This window comes from Sebastes fasciatus, chromosome 23, assembly GCF_043250625.1.
Source record: "Sebastes fasciatus isolate fSebFas1 chromosome 23, fSebFas1.pri, whole genome shotgun sequence".
NCBI classification, from domain to species: domain Eukaryota; kingdom Metazoa; phylum Chordata; class Actinopteri; order Perciformes; family Sebastidae; genus Sebastes; species Sebastes fasciatus.
Window position 1 is genome coordinate 15,973,111 of NC_133817.1, and position 17,045 is coordinate 15,990,155.

The 17,045-nt window shown below is 41.4% G+C and overlaps 1 protein-coding gene across 13 annotated transcripts in view; it reads right to left on the reverse strand.

Annotated features, from left to right (window-relative positions):
* Positions 1-17,045, reverse strand: part of cacna1c (calcium channel, voltage-dependent, L type, alpha 1C subunit) — a 245,436-nt gene that overhangs the window by 40,006 nt on the left and 188,385 nt on the right. For 11 of the 13 annotated variants that reach the window (XM_074626028.1, XM_074626025.1, XM_074626026.1 and 8 more), the window contains 13 exons: positions 13,355-13,445; positions 8,270-8,296; positions 6,188-6,348; positions 5,995-6,068; positions 5,741-5,892; positions 5,290-5,491; positions 4,898-5,018; positions 4,367-4,481; positions 3,549-3,681; positions 3,365-3,434; positions 2,096-2,228; positions 1,837-1,966; positions 542-601 (listed from right to left, as the gene is read on the reverse strand). In XM_074626028.1, the coding sequence (XP_074482129.1) occupies positions 542-601; positions 1,837-1,966; positions 2,096-2,228; positions 3,365-3,434; positions 3,549-3,681; positions 4,367-4,481; positions 4,898-5,018; positions 5,290-5,491; positions 5,741-5,892; positions 5,995-6,068; positions 6,188-6,348; positions 8,270-8,296; positions 13,355-13,445 (1,469 nt within the window). The remainder of the gene's footprint in view (positions 1-541; positions 602-1,836; positions 1,967-2,095; positions 2,229-3,364; positions 3,435-3,548; positions 3,682-4,366; positions 4,482-4,897; positions 5,019-5,289; positions 5,492-5,740; positions 5,893-5,994; positions 6,069-6,187; positions 6,349-8,269; positions 8,297-13,354; positions 13,446-17,045) is intronic. The other 2 variants (XM_074626030.1, XM_074626036.1) reach the window with 1 other exon arrangement.

The window sequence follows — 17,045 nt, forward strand, 5'->3', positions numbered from 1 at the left end:
ACAGGAAAAAAAAAACGTGGCTATTCTCTGAGATTTAAGTGGCAATTTTACGAGAAAAAACTCACAAATTTCAATATTATAAAGTCATAAATTTAGGAGACAAAAACTCTGAAAAAAACGTGGTACTGCCAGCCGCCGCCTGAATTTCGTTGCTCCTAAAGTAGTGTTATTATGGTAAGGATGGCCCCTGAGCAACTTATACATACTGTAATTAAATATTGTAGAAGTTACAGGAAAGTAGAGACGAACATCTTCTGTATCCAAGTGTTTTTCTCATAAATTTACAACTTTAATATTGGAAATTCTTAATTTTTTCTTAGAATATTACTCCCCTCCCCTGGCTCTATAATTTTTTTTTTTTTTGTTACCTACAATGGCCCTAACACGCTGTCATACTATTGCTATCCTACTGTACATGTGGAAACTGTTTAAAAAGACTATCTGAGACCACATCAAATAAAATAAAATACAATTTTATAATAATAATAATAATAAAGAGTATTTGGCCCACTTATCGTGAATCATAAATATTAAATACTACCTTAAGAATGATCTCTATGGTGAAGAGTCCAGTAAAGACGTGGTCTGCATAGCCCAGGATCTGAAAACACAACAAAGAGAATTATTGTTTTTTTAGTTTAGCGATACCATTTTCATGTTCACTGCTGGACTAATTTACACTACACAACAATAGCACTCCTGGGATTGAAAACAACATTCAATAGCTTTCTGATTGAGCAGGAAACAGAGAACAACATGTTGGAGAACAAGGCTGAATGAAATCAGCAACCCTTCAAAACATAACTCACTGGAAACCGACTTGTCATTCTTGTCAGTTTTTAGAGTCCACCAGTAACAACACACCAGCAACAACTGGGCTTCCATGGGTTTGTTTACACAGTTGAAATTAAGAGACAAACAGGAGGTTGTGCAGTTCTTCGGGGGGGTCAAAGCTGGTCAGCTGTTGCAAAGTCCTGGATGACTCCACAACATACTGAAATAATAATGCTGAGGTTCAGGTCTAAGGATAATGAATACCGATCAGACTAAAATAGACAGGATGTATTATCTCATTAAGGTGTCAGACTAAGGTTAATTGTGGTAGACTAATACACAGCAGCCTATACCATAGCCAGGGAAAATACAATAAAACAGATCTTTATTAGCCCTCAGGGGATCTTCCTCACTGGGAGAATAAATAATATAGAAAAACAGATACAGCAGACACAAAGCGCAGTCTTTACGTTAGACTACAGCTCTAAATTACACCCATAAACAACATTAATATATAATCAATACGGTGATGCTCCGTTAGTGTACACAACTGCAGGGCAGATATTTCCTCTATAGATACAAACAGTACACGTTTGGGCGTTTTAGAGTTGAATGAATAGATGACATTTCTTATTAATACTATTTATTATACACCTTCTTGGTTAAATGCGGGTTAAAAAAAAATCCTGAGGGGTATAATTTTTAAACCATATTTCTTTGCTGTATGGGTACATTACAAATAATGTTAAGTTGCCAGTCTGGCGAAAAAAAAAAGAGTTCAATTGACAAAACAAAGCTTAACAGGCGTTTCACATCTTCTTAACATGAAGTTAATCACAGTTACAGTACTCTGGAAGAAATCTCATTAAGTGTAACAAGCCAGTGACAATAAGCGTTGGTTCCTCTATATGTTGCTGTCAGCTATAATCCATTTAGTGCAGACTGAATGTGGGTGGGCCACTAATGATGACTACAATGTTTGCTGTCTGCGCCTTAATGTATATTCGGCCTTATATGTGTATATACACTGTAGACTTTAATATTTTATTGTGTGTGTGTTACCTGGTTTCTGAAGGAGTCGTTCTTGACCGGGTCCTCTGCTGCCAAACTGATGCTGCTGAGCAGGATGAAGAAGAGGATGAGGTTGGTGAAGATGTTGTGGTTGACGATCTTATGGCACAGAACCCTGAATCTGAAAAACAAAGTGAAGGAAAAAACACATTTGAGTCTCTTGTTACAAAATAATAAGGCGATCAGAACATGATAGAGATGGGAAAACGGAAGATGGGAAGGTAGGCAGAAGGCAAAAGTGTCCTCTTACTTGTTGGTGTGGGTGAACACGAAGAAAGCGCGGGCCTCAGGCATGGGAATGGCCTTCTCCTTCAACTGAATGTCGGAGAGCGGCCGCGGCCTCGGGCCCACCGGCATCTCTGGCTCTTCGTCATCCTCGTCTCCTGATGAGAGGGAGGAGAAGGTTAATAGTGAGAGTAAAGGTAAGAGGAGAAGTAGTAGAAGAGCAGAAAATAAAATGAAGAAAGAAAGTGGGAAAAGTGGAGCTGAAAGTTTTTAAGTCTGGGTGGTCTCAGCAGAAGGTCACACAGAGGAGCAAGGGTTGTTGAGCGGCCATACGTATTTACATGTTGGTAATACCAAGCTTTTGAACATATCTACCTAGAAGAAAAGTGACAACATATTGGACAATTTTGGATGGATAGAAAACAGTGTGTACTTCACGTCACAAATACGTCACTTAATAAAGTCTTCCTTATGTATATTACTATGCGGGGTAAGAACAACTTCATCTGTCTGTTTTCTTTGCAGAGACCTGTATAGTTGTTGGCAAGGCAACACTGACTTTCAACCATTCATTCATCTAATCCAGAGGTTCCCAAACTTTTAAGACCATTTATTAGCCAAATTTGCCAAGTACCACCCACTGCAGAGACCAACAAAGTAACAATGAAAGAGCCACCTCGCCTATATACAGCCTTTGCTGTTCCTCTGGAGCTGTGACTGTAAATCCCAGATGGATACAGCGATGTAGCTAGCCCAGAAATGTCTTTTCATTTCGCTACAAGTGGCGCTAGAAGTGACGACATGCAAAGGCTCAACTGCCGACTCGGGCTCCTCTTCAGCATTGAGAGGTTTGTCTGACTTTGAACTATCACGGCCAGCGTCACCTGCCTCTCGACTGTTTTTTTAAATTAGATTTTTCTTTAAATTTCGACTCTTTCTGCTTCAATCAACGACCGAGGAGTCCGCATCCGACTGTATTTAGCTAAAACGCTGATGTTACTGGTTCATGCTATGTCGGACGTCATGTCAAGTCCAAACATACTTTATCTCTAAAATATTTAAACGAGTAACAATTTATTTTTTACATCATTGTAATGTGATGTGTATATGTAATAAATAACGGTTTGTAATAAAATTAAATGAAGTGACATTTTTTGGTTTTAATTTGAGGACGTGGGCCAGTTGGGAGTGCAATTGTTAGGTCTTTTAGCAAAGCTTTTGCGTACCATCAGATAGGAATCACTGATCTCATCATTTCTCCAAAAACACAGTGCACATGTGGTTTGTGTGTTACCTATGTAATCGTTGGCAGGATATGGGTTCTTCTCTTCACTCTCATCTCCGCAGTAGTCATCCATGTTAATCTGCAGAGGGAGAGCATTACATTTATTTATTTACCAGTTCATTCATTCCTCTGACGACAGACTTACTGAGGTCTGTGGCTACTACACACTCGATATGAGTGTGTCTTTGTGTACCTTAGTAGCAGTGTTGGTCTCTCCATCAGAGGTGATGGACTTCAGCTCGATCTTCTCCTTCTTCTTCTTCGGCTTCTTCACCTCCTCCAGAGGCGGCTTCTCGTTGGCATGGCGCTTCTCTGGACTGGCCAACCTGGAGAAAGAGGGAGGACAAGAAGATTAGCATATTTCCCCTTCTGCTAACCCTAGCAATGACAGCCCCGTGTTAATCCACTGATGTGTATTGAATCACACCAGAGGAACAAAATGAAACACTTAGATTTAGAATGATGGGGAGTATTTCAATCACAGAAGGTGGCTGTGCTGTTATAATCAAACCAAACAGATAGTGAGCAGGCAAATTGTTGTTTTCCATCACACTTTTTTTCCTCAGATCAATACAGGTTGCAACCGAAAAAGGAGACATTTAATGATTTGTGCCACTGAGGGAGACGCTATCTTCCTCAGCTGCACTAAAATCCCACATTACCAACGTTGACAAATTACCTCTGTAGGCAATGGGATGCTAAAATTACCCAATAAAAGTGGTTTAGACAGAAAAGCAAAGCAGACAAATGTCTGCTTGTCTTAAAAACATAATTATATATTTATGTTCTAATTGTTTTAGCATTTTTAGTACTTTGATTTCAAGGCTCCAGTATCAGCATCCTTAAACGCCTCTAGGCATTACTGACTATCCAGGATGTTGAGATACGACCAACTCTCCCTCTCTCTCTCTCGTTTTGTGGTGTTTGTCAGACACAGAAAATGTTTTCTTTTCATCCTTTTCTTTTCCTCAGCTAACTGTCTACCCGTCTTTCTTTCTCTTCCTGCTTTACCTGGCCAGTTTTTTCCTCTCCTTCTCCTCTTCCTCTTCTTTCTGGGCAGATGTTAAGCTCTCAGCGTCTGCCAGGTTGTCGACAGCGATGGCCAAGAAGACATTCAGTAGGATATCTGTTCAGAGGGGTGAAGCTAAGGATGCTGCTGACACATCAGATCATCAGTGTGGTTGGTTTGCAAACAATCCCGGTATAGGCAAAGTGAATAATTAGTAACCTTCCTGCATCTGAAAGACACTGAACTGCCTAAGTAGAGATACTCAGTGACCTCCAGCAAAACAGTTTTGGCTTTGTGAATGATATCATGCAAAACACGCCTTCCCCTCCTGCAACTGCATCCTAAATAGGGTTTCGATTTTATTCATATCACAATCAGTTGCGTTGTTATCCGGCTGATAGGATGCAAGTTAACAGAATCAGAAGAGACTTTTTGATTTTTCCGTGCTTGTCATCACTCATTACCCCTCCACCTCCCTTCAGCTCCGCATTATAAAGGCTGCTATGGAGCTACTTTATGTTGAGGCAGGATACAGTTTCCGCAGATGAAGAGGATGATGAAGTAGATGCAGACCAGCATGCCGGGGAAGGACGGTCCACCGTACGCCATGATGCCATCGTACATCACAGAGTTCCAGTCCTCTCCTGTTAGGATCTGTGGCGAAAGAAATAAATGCAATTAAAATCTCATTTGCGTGAAGAAAATCTTATAAAAGTTCGATTTTCATTGGAAAGAAGTCTCACCCTTGTGACAGTGATATATTACATTTTCTTTGTAAGACTCACACTAGATTAAATGACTTTTTTGTACTGTACAAATAGAGAAGACAAAGATCATCATTTCAAGCTGAGAATAGAAGATGGAAGAAAAAAAGAAAAAAAAGGGCAGAAAGGAAAACAAGATGCAGAAACAGAAGCGTCGTTACCTGAAACACGGTGAGCAGAGACTGGGGAAAGTTGTCAAAGGTGCTGCGTCGGGTCTCGTCGAAGTTGAATTTCCCCCCGAACAGCTGCATGCCGAGCAGGGAGAAGATGATGATGAAGAGGAAGAGCAGGAGCAACAGGGAAGCGATGGAGCGGACAGAGTTGAGCAGGGAGGCCACCAGGTTGGACAGGGAGTTCCAGTATCTGGGGGGGAGAGACGTCCAATTAATATAACAGAAGTACATAAAGGGGTAAAGGTACATTAGTCTCTCACAAACACACGCTAATACTCAAATACGTTTCCCATTTTATTCGTTTCCTTTCTACTGAGAGCAAGAGCATGCATCCTGGTGACAATACAATGGTTACAAAGTTGTCTTTCATTGTCCAGTGCAGCAATAGGGGACAAACCGATGCTCAATAATAGTCAATGTTCAAAATGTCTGTACTAACCTGGTTATTTTGAAGATTCGCAGCAAGCGCACGCAACGTAACACGGAGATGCCGAGAGGAGACATGATCTTGGTTTCCACCAGAATGGTCTCAAGTATTCCTCCACACACTACGAAGCTGTCGAAGCGATTGAAGAGCGAAACAAAGTACGCCTGTGGAGAGTTAAGAGAGAAAGAAGCAAAATTGAAGGTAGCAAGTATAGAGGAGACAGGAGTTTCTCTTGACAATCCTAGAAGTTACTGTTAGACACCGACCTGCAGACCCAGACTGTACATCTTCAGCAGCATCTCACCAGTGAAGAGTGCAAGCAACACCTTGTTGGCTATGTCTGAGGAGGAGGAAAGAAAGGAGAGAAAGAAAGAAAGAAATATGAATTACATATTACTTTTAGTAAGTATAGCCACAAACGGTGTATGAGGACAGCCTGGTATGGGCGTGCTTACGTACCTTGTACATCGGTTAACCACTGAGGCTGCTGGTGATGTTCAGAGGCGATGGTCAGCGTGTTGAGGAAAACCAGGAAGATGACCAGCCAATAGAAAAGCTGCGATTTGACCGCTGCTCGGCACTTCCTCCTACACAGCCTGTTCCACCTCCGAGAGTATCGACTAAGGAGGAAGAAGCAGAGATTGAGAGAGGGAGAGAGCGATGGAGAGGACGAGGAAAGATGGGCGAGAGAAGAGGTAGGGAAAAGGAGGGACGTGGGAAAGAGAGCAGAGAGGAAGAAAAAAGGAAAAACAAAGAATGGTCAAAAGAAACACGTGAAGAAGAGAGTGAAACAGCGGAGGAGAGAGAAGAAAAAGAGAGAGTCAGTTAGTCCGTCTACAGAGTAGTGATGACATCACCCCTCGGCCGGTGGTTGTCTGTTGTTTGAGAGCAGAGCTGTGGAACAGTTAGTCATCCTCAAAGACGCTTCACGCCAACAAAAAGCCAGTATGACGAGCTTTGTTGCAGAACGAGATACGCACCATTTGAGGGGGAAAAAAAAGGAACGTTTATTCCTACGACTTGATTGAAGGAACAATTTAAACTGAAATGTGTTATATTGTGATTCACACTTCAATGGGAACTTCAAACAAAGAAGTGGTTCATTTTATTTTTTTTAGACAATTCAACATGTTGTTCGATGTTGTTGTGTACACAAGGTCTCTTGCACTTTTCCTGCCCACTACTGTTGTAAAAGTTATTGTTTCTGGAAATTGCCAGCTTCACACCTCGCAGTCACATCTATGTGAACTAATCCACTCAAAGGAAATCTATCAGCTTTTATTCAGAACAACTAAATGAACCCAGACCACAACTGCCCTAATCAATTATCTGTCTTTTTTCTGTTGCGGGTGCCGATAGATTATTTGTTCTTGACCCCTTTCTCCACTGCTAACCCACGACACCAGACATGGTTGCAAGGAGACTTGTGAAACAGGTCAACGCAGCTCACCAGGAACCGTTATTCTTCTCTGCCGATACAAAATTCATGTTTTCACCGGTTTTCTGTCTGAGTGTGTGTAGGAGCTATTTAGGGCCAGTTATGGCACACGGCGGCTTTTGCCATGATGCACACACTGAATGTTATATGAGACACAACACGACACAAGCGGACATGCATTCTTACAGGAAAAGACATTTTTAATGTCTGCGATTGTATATTTGTGAAAACATCTTGTGTGGCCTTTCAAAAACAATCTGTGTTTCAGTAATTTGTAATTTCTGTCCCCAATGAGGACAATACACCTCTTTTAAGGAATAGTTCAACATTTGGGAAAGACGCTTATTCAAAGACGCTTAAAATCGAATCCACTCTCATATCTGGCTGCTATATTTGAAGAGACAGTTAGCTTCGCTTAGTACACGTCTTTGTTGATTACTCGATTCTGATTGGTCAATCCCGGCGTTCTACGGTCTGTTATTTCTTTATAGCAGACCGTTGCTATGTTTAACAGACCGTTGCTATGGGCGCAGTTCTGATGTCGGACTCTGGAGGACCGTTTCTTTTGTCAAATTATTGAGTAGCTGTGTAATAAGCGGGATAATGTACAGCTAACGGGTCATTGTTGTGAAATAAACCCCTTCAGGAAACAAAATTTGTTATTATGCCGAGCCAAGAAATAGTCTGGCACGTAACAACCAAGACCACAACTTGCCACTCTGTTTTTTTGTACGAATTAAACAAACGGATAAAACATGTTAATTACTGAGCTTGTTACTTTTGGACAGAGCCAGGCTAGCTGTTTCCACACGTTTCCAGTCTTTGTGCTGAGCTAACCAGCTGAAGTTTCATATTTACCATACAGATATGAGAGTGCTATTGATCTTCTCATCTAACTTTTTGCAAGAAAGAAAGTGAGTGTATTTCCTAAAAACTATTACTTTAACAAGTAAAGCTCTCTGTTTCTGTCAGTTTATCTGTGTTTCCTGTGCACTACTGTAGACAAGCACACTCACACAGATCCAGCGACCATACGTGTACCACAGCAGTCGAGACATTAGAGCAGGTGAAGTAAGAGACGATGGTAAACAACATGTACTAACCTGAACTTGGATTTGGAGATCCTATTTCTGGAACACAGAAAACAGAATGGATTATACACACAGACATAACACACGTATAGACAGGTACACAACACGAAAGGGGTGATTTGAGAGGGATATTTGCATCAGCAAATATGATCCTCGTACAACTTAGTTGTGTGGGTCCAGTATTTCCTGCCATTCTGAGATGTAATTACCTTAAATCACCGAGTAAACATTTGATTGTTTAGAGACTGAGGTGAGCTACACTATCACAAAAGCTGCCTGTCTCGTCTTTTGTCACCCACTTTTCTTTTGAACAAATCACCCCAAGCAAACATATATACAGTGGCATCCAGTCAAAAGAAAAACAAATGCTTTCAGTTTGGATTTCCTCAAATCAGCCATGGTGTGAAAACACGTATTAATAGAAACATATCTGTTGATTGTTCACCACTGTAACAGAAGCAAAAGGTACATACATAAAGTACGGAAGACAAGAGATTGTGGAAGACATCGTCTCTGGAAAGAGAGGAGAGGAGAGGAGAGGAAAGGAGAGGTGAACAGAGGAGAAAAGAAGAGAAGAGAAGAGGAGGAGAGGAGAGGTGAGGTGAAGAGAGGAGAGGAGAGGAGAGGAGAGGAGAGGAGAGGAGAGGAGAGGAGAGGAGAGGAGAGGAGAGGAGAGGAGAGGAGAGGAGAGGAGAGGAGAGGAGAGGAGAGAAGAGGAGGAGATGAGGTGAGATGAGGTGAAGAGAGGAGAAGAGGAGGAGAGGTAAGGAGAGGAGAGGAGAGGAGAGGAGAGGAGAGGAGAGGAGAGGAGAGGAGAGGAGAGGAGAGGAGAGGAGAGGAGAGGAGAGGAGAGAAGAGGAGGTGAGGTGAGATAAGGTGAAGAGAGGAGAAGAGGAGGAGGAGAGGTGAGGAGAGGAGAGGAGAGGTGAGGAGAAGAGAGGAGAGGAGAGGAGAGGAGAGGAGAGGAGAGGAGAGGAGAGGAGAGGAGAAATTCCCACTGTGTAAATTAAATCAAGGGTTGTTTAATGATGATCAAACCTGATGCACAAAATAGTACAAATGTTTGGTGAATGTGATTAAATGATGTACTGATTTAATGTCTTTACGGACCCTTTTGTTGCATTTAAATTACATTTTGTTACTTCTATATTAATTTTGTGAAACTTAATCAATCGAAAGAGAACGTAGTCGTAGTATCACATACTGTAACGAGCTTTGAGGGAGCAACTGTGTACTGATTTGGTCTGTAACAGCAGATGAACTGACTGACTGGCTGACTGACTGAAGCAATAACATGACTCACTGACTGACTGAACGATAGAATAAAATGACTGACTGGCTGGATATGGAGGCTGACAGTACACACGTCTCTTCTCTCCTTGTGTCCGTCTCGATTATGGAGATCAGCGGAAGTCGAAGTATAGCTCCCACCCCGAGGTCTGTCTCCATAGCAATGTGAAGAAGAACTGACAAACACTGAAAAGTCTCCAGTTTTATCTCCATAATAGTGTGAGCAAATGCCCTATAGCCAAACTTGTTGCAGTCTCGCAGAGGAGGGATGAGGGCTCGTATTTCCAGTCTTGGCAAGGTTACTATTCATTTAGTTTAGGACAGTCTGATTACTGTGAAAGTCACTGATTTAAGTGAGACTCCAAAATTGCAGGAGCGCCTTCATGGATCATAAAAAGGGAGATTTATGCTTTAGAACTACATACTTTTATGTGCATTTTCAAACCAAGTCAGGTTTATTCTGCAAACCGTTTTAGAAATTATGAATAAGAAGCATGTAGTGATATAACTTTTATTGTTTGCTCTGCTAAATATTCAATCTTTAATGCGCACAGTGATTAAAGTTACTGTGAGGAACTTTTATCTGGTTATGAAACAGTCTCAATTGAATACTGATGCCTCTAAATGACCTACATAAGCAAACAAGACCATCAGTGAGACGACTGTCTATTTCTATATAGTTATTCTTAATGCTTGTCATCAGTGCCACTGGGTCGGATTCTGCGCAAAATCAAACAAAATCATTCCGGTTCGCCAGAAACTCCTTCAGTTCAGACTCCAGCAACCAGCCCGCTGCGGACAGACCGAGATTCGGCTTCGCTGCTGCCTTCGACCTGCAGTCGGAGCACAGGTTCGCCTTGCTGCTTCGTCGGTCCCCGCTGGGAGCCAACACTGACGCCACGCTGCTGGAGGCCCAGGCCGTATTGCTTGGCCCGCTAAAGGGAAGGGGGGAACGAGAGAACCAGAACCAGGACTGAGCGGGATAGACTGTCAGACCCTGTTGCAGTAAAATGAGCGGTTTTCTAAAGGGACTCTGGTGCTCTGAAACGCTTTTGTCCACAGGGACCGCCAAAATCAACGCAAAATGAAAGTTCCCCGTAGTAACTTTAAGTCAGCTCTTGAGCTGCAAGAATTAATCAATCGACAGAACTACTGCCTACGTAACTATGCAACTATTTAGATAATCAAATAATCATTTTAGTCATTTTTAATGCAAAAATGGCAAACATTTGCTGGGACGAGCATCTCAAATGTGATAATTTGATGCTTTTCTTTGTCATATGTGATAATAAAATGAATATCTTTGGGTTTTTGGACGGCTGGTTGGACAAAACAAGACATTTGAAGATGCCAACTTGGGCTCTGGGAAATTATAATGAGCATGTTTTCACTATTTTACATATGAATCAAATGGACTGATAAAAATGACTAATTTGCTGGTTTCACTATTACCTCTATTTGGCATTATGTGATGATCAAATATGATTTATCCTTTGTTTTTGGTCTGACGGGACAAATCAACACAAACAACATAACAAAGACAACGCAACAGATGGACAGCGAGAGCACAGATGAACAACAGTGTGCCACCCAAGTGTGCCTATACTGGCCTTACTGTTCCTCTGGTCGAGTGTGTTCTTGATTCAGTTTGATTTCACCTCTAAATTATTTCATACTGCCGCAGTAACTCCCTCTATTCAGATCTGTTCTACTCTGCTACGTTTCACAGTGATGCACCGTTTTGTATGTAGGTGTGTTCGCTCGCGTGTGCTGATGAAGTGGGCCCGCTTGGGTCACGGCTCCTGCGTGGCCTCGCGTCTAAGAAAGAAAGCAACGCACTTGTTTGAATAATGTAAAAAAATTGAAAGGAGAGGGTGGAGCAGGAGCGAGTGAGTCAGCTGTTCGTGAGCTCCCACTGGGGAGGAGGAAAGCACTTCAGCAAATACACAAAGGTGAAAGAGAGAGAGAGTGAGAGAGCTGAAAGAGACGGAGAGAAGGAAAGAAAAAGGATTACTATTAGATGAGATGTAGCCATGATAGATGTGCTGCTTTTCTATGTATTGTTGAGTCCCAAATGATGGTCAAGCTTTCTTTCAAACGGGCACATTGGCCTCTTCTCACTTTTCTCCTGCTATTAATGAACTTATATGAAGCCTTCAGTAAAGAACAATGTCAAGGACCTATTCAGTGACAAGTACCAGATATTTTTTGTGATAAAAATTCCTTGAATAAAGGCATAAACCAATCGCATTGTGCGCAACGGGTTGAGTTGCGCCTATATTTATGAAACAACAGCCACGATGTCAATCTTTGTTGCTCCTTTCAACCTTGAAAAAGGCAGCGCAGACCAGATCCACTCCTTCCGTTCTGACCTTTCACAATAAATGCCCTAGATATGTAATATTCACAGGCGAGTATTTAACATTTTCGTGTTGTTTATTCGCCACGCCCCCCCCCCCCCCCCCCGGTGTGTAAAGGGCTCTACTTCCTGAAAATGTACTATTTGGAATAACATATTCATTTAGGGCTGTCAAAGTTAATGCAATATTAACGCGTTAATTCAAATTTGTTTTAACGCCACTACTTTCTCTAACGCATTAACGCAACTTGCAATTTTTAGGTTGTAGCAGGCTCAGTTTTAAAGCTAGAGTGAAGATACTGGTATCATATGAAACTACAAAACCTAAGAAATCCATTGGTACCAACCATGTAATACTATCTTTTCGCGAAGGATGGCATGGCCATCTTCAAAGGAGTCCCTTGACCTCTGACCTTAAGATATGTGAATGAAAATGGGTTCTATGGGTACCCACGAGTCTCCCCTTTACAGACATGCCCACTTTATGATAATCACATGCAGTTTGGGGCAAGTCATAGTCAAGTCAGCACACTGACACACTGACAGCTGTTGTTCCCTGTTGGACTTGAGTTTGCCATATTTGTCATTGTTTTATTTTGTTAACTTATTTCCAATACTAAATATATACATACATTTACATAACGCAAGCATTTTTCCCCATTCACATGTTGATAAGAGTATTAAATACTTGACAAATCTCCCTTTAAGGTACATTTTGAACAGATAAAAAATGTGTGTTTCATTTGTGATTAATCACAATTAACTATGGACAATCACGCGATTAATCGTGATTAAATATTTGAATTGATTGACAGCCCTAATATTTATATATCGATATTAAAAAATTAGCCCAAAAGCAAGATTAAAAACATTTTAATTTCTAGCTAAAAAACAAACAAACAACAAAAAAACAAAACAGCAACTACTCCAGCTTCAGACTTCAATGGGGTGGTTTAGTTGTAGTACACTAGAAAAAAGAATAAGGCACGGTGGTTTAGCGTGTGATTAGTTCCTCTTAGCCCGACCTACGTTTCATCAAGGTCACTGAGTTTTTTGGGGAAAAAAAGAGTCATTTTTTAATAGGCTGTGAAAATGAAAAAGACCGCCTGTGGGAACAGCAGCTCTGTTTAGTCGTCTCCTCAGATCCACCCAAGTTCTCCCTATCAAAGTTTCATCAGTTTGGAGGATGACGACAACCCACTGTCACTCTGCTCTCCTCTAACCAGCGTCAGAGCGTGAATTCTTCCCAACCTCTGTGAGCTTGATGACACAGAGGTCTGGCTTTGTGAGATCAGTGGAGGGCAGAGGCAGGTTGAGCCACTTGTACCAACACTGAAGTGCTAATACTGGAAGGATGCGGGATGGAGTTCATCCTCGGGATTGACAGAAGGTGACTGAGAGAGCTGAAGGGATAGAAGGAGGAGAAGAGGTGTGCATTAGGTACTTACGCTAGCCGGGTACAGCAGGTCTCCCCCTCCACGTCTCCCCCGGGGGCGTTGTCTGTGTTGACCGATTCATTCTCGCTGGCTGGCATGCTCACTGAGAAACAGAGAAGGAGCGGAGCCCGAGAAAAAAAGAGGTGACGGATAAAAGAACAAAAGACAGAAAGAGAAAAGAAAGAGAAAGATGAATTAACAGGACAGGGAAACGGGTTGTACATCCTCGCTTACATCATTCTTACGCTGTACTGCTCTAAACCTTGAGCTTAAAACATTGTGGACTCCAAACTGTCAGTCAACTTTACAGATGTACTATTACACACGCACTTAAAAACTACAAAGTGCATCCAGTCTTCTACTGAGGGCTGCACTGGATTCAGAAATCAGATTTCTATAAGATTATATAGATACAATTATATTGTATGTATTTGCCTAAGCTAATTACACAGCAAGTTTCCATGCTATACTAATAATATTTACCGGTGAGGGATCCTGGGACACAACCTCTGCAACAGCTATTAGGAAGGATTTCAACTTCTAAGCTGAAGGATTGCTTAACTCCGGGTGAACTAAATCTTAACAAAACCCTTTTGTGATTTTATAGCTCAGGGAGATTGAAAGAAAAAACATGCCGGAGATTTTGGTCTTTGGTCTGCAAACGTTGCGGGGGATGTTGGAGCTTAATTGCAGACTGAAAAACCTTGTAATGCTTTTTTCTTCAGTCTTCTAAAACTTTAATCAAGCTGTGAAAGCTTTGGCGGGATTAATGTCAACGCAAACATCTGAAAATTACTTAATTAACTTTATCTTTTTGTTTGCAGATGTGTAAACAGGTAGGAGGCTCACTGAGCCCCAACCTTTCTTTTGTTTATGAAGCCACAAGGAGACTGCAAATGTGTCACTTTGTCCTTATTTAAAGACAAGTGTAATGGTGTGTAAAGATGGAAGGATGAATGCCGGGAAGATGGGAGGAAGAGGCTGCTGTAGAGGAAGGACAGGAGGAGTAATAGGAGTTGGCAGTTAAGGATGGAAAAAGAGGAAAAAAGCGGGAGAACGTAGTGGAAGCATTGAGGGAGGTATGGATGGAGGGAGAGGAAAGAAATGGGATGGCTGGTTGAGAGACTGATATGAAGTGATACATTGCTTTTTATTGCTTCTGTCAGTCTTTGGCTGCCTGCGGGAATGAGCTGCACTCCCCTCACTGTCACCTCAAACGCTTATTGTAACACCCGCTGGGTACCGGAGTCACACGCCGATCTGAATCTCAATGCGTCTTGTATTAAAGTAAGATATCCGCCGTTAAATAAAGCAAAACGCACTCTTGCAAAACGATGCTTAGCATGAAACCAAGGGACATGATCGGCACTTGAGATGAGAAGAATAATCATAATCTTGACTTGAATTATTTTTTCCAACCTTAGTAACTCTAAAATGATATTAGAAATACAGATCTGGTCATGCAATTGTGCTTGATTATCTCATCTCCAGTAATAGAAATGGCTTTTCCAAGCACAGTTGGCCGGTCTGTATTCCTACTTTAATAGTGTTCCATGCAGATTTGCTAATAGGAAATCTACTTTATGTTCCATATAAAAAGGAACTAGAATTACCGCCTCGCGGTTGTATGCCTCCGCCCGCCAGTCAAGTTGCAGTTTACATCCATGTCTGTCCAAAATGTCATCATTACATCATTTTATCCTTTCTTCAAATTTATGCCAAATTTGTAGAAATTCCCTCCGGACCGGACATACGTACAGATGGAGGGATAGACTAGGGATGCACTGATCCGACTTTTTCAGTACCAATAACCGATAGCGATACCTGGGCTTTGGGTATTGTCCGATACCGAGTACCGATCCGATACCAGTGTTTAATTAATAAGATGTATGCCTCGCTGTGTGGAAGTGACTGGGATCAGGCTGGACTTAAACATTGTTTTCCTAACTTTGAAAAACCAAATGTAACAAATAAACAAGTAGATTTACATTTATTTAATTATGTATTGTTAAAATAATAAATCTTACACCAGCAACTTGGTAAAAAAATCTTAAAAATGAACAGGATTTACAATTCAAGTGTAAACCTTTTTTTAACGCAGCAACAAATTGGTCGAAACTTTAAGATTAAGATTCCAGTCTATAATGTATGTACTATATACACATAGCATTGAATTAAATAGATCAGACCCCATTGTCAACGATACCCGATCCAGCTATTTGAGTCAGTATTGGCCCGATACGATATCAATGCATCCCTAGGACATGCAACCCGGAAATATATTGCCTCCGGCCATGGCTGTCGCCGGCGCAAAGGCATACAAATCATATTGAAGGTGTAGCCAATGTGTGAGTTATATGACCTTGAATAAAGATGAGTAAATAATGCTTTGCCAAACAAATAGGCAATCAAGTATAGCAAAGAAAAGCAAGCAAAGTCTCTCTCAACATGCATTCATCAAGCCATTCCTCATTCCTGAGTGTAAATATAAAAACTAGAAAAAGTGTTTTGACAATGACAATAAAGCATTCAAATATCTTTCTGTGGGCCAACCTAGCTCCTAGGTTTAATAAACCCTCTATATATTTTTTTTGTTGGGCTTGTAAGCACTTAGCTAACACAATACATCAAAGTAAGCTACAGTGAGTGAACAGTACTTTGCCACATGCTTGGTGATGGATGAACTCTGTGCTGTAGAGATCAGGATGGTCTCTGTGAACATTAAGGCCTCCGCTGTGAACACGCTCTACGTTCCCCCACCTCGACACGTGCCACCTGCTGCTACGCTACTTAGTTAAAAGCACTCGGGGCCCTCCGGTCTCTCCCGAGGCTAAAGCCTTTCAAATAGAAAACCAGCCTGGTGCCTTCTCCTCAATGGAGCTCTGAACTAGTTTAATACCTATTGTTAGAGTAAAACCCCAAAGACCTGAGACACAGAGAGGAGGAAGGAGATGAAGAAGGAAAATGAAGGAAGGGAACATGGGACGGGAGGGAAATGGAAGGAGGGAGGGAATGAGAGAAAGACAGGGAAGGGTCACACAGAGGGATTAATTCATTCTTACCCATGTTGGCATGTGTGCGTGAGATAAAATATTAAAGAACAGCACTGAAAAGAAGTGAATGTCACCTTAAAGTATTGAACTAAATGATGCCAAACTATTCACTATACGGTAGTCTTTGGAGGTAAAAACGTGTCTTTGTGTGTGCTCATGTACGGATCTGTGTTAATCGTCCATGCCGTCATCTTCGTTGGTCATTTTCAGATATTTCAAGCGGTCCAAATTTCCAATATCAAAACCCAAACAGCCACAAAAGTGACTGTAAAATTCACAGTTAAAATCCTTGACAAAAATATTCAGAACATGAGGTTTTTTTCATGCAGCCTCAATTTAACACAATAATGTCATATTTTGAATTTTAGTCTCTCTTTTTTTTGCTCACTCTGCAATTGTCACATTATATTAAAAATAAGCCATGAACAGCTTGTTAGCATGTAAGCACTCAACACTGAAGTCAGTAAAAAAGGACCAGTATCTTACATGCCTGCTCAACAATATGACAAGTGCTGGATGAAGTTCATAAAAAAAGGCTAAAATTCAAATGTTGCAGCTATTCCTCTATTATCTATTATTATCGGAGCAACAGTGCAGGGGGGTTTTAGGGAAAGGAATCTGAAACAAGGAGAGGACTGTGACATCACAAA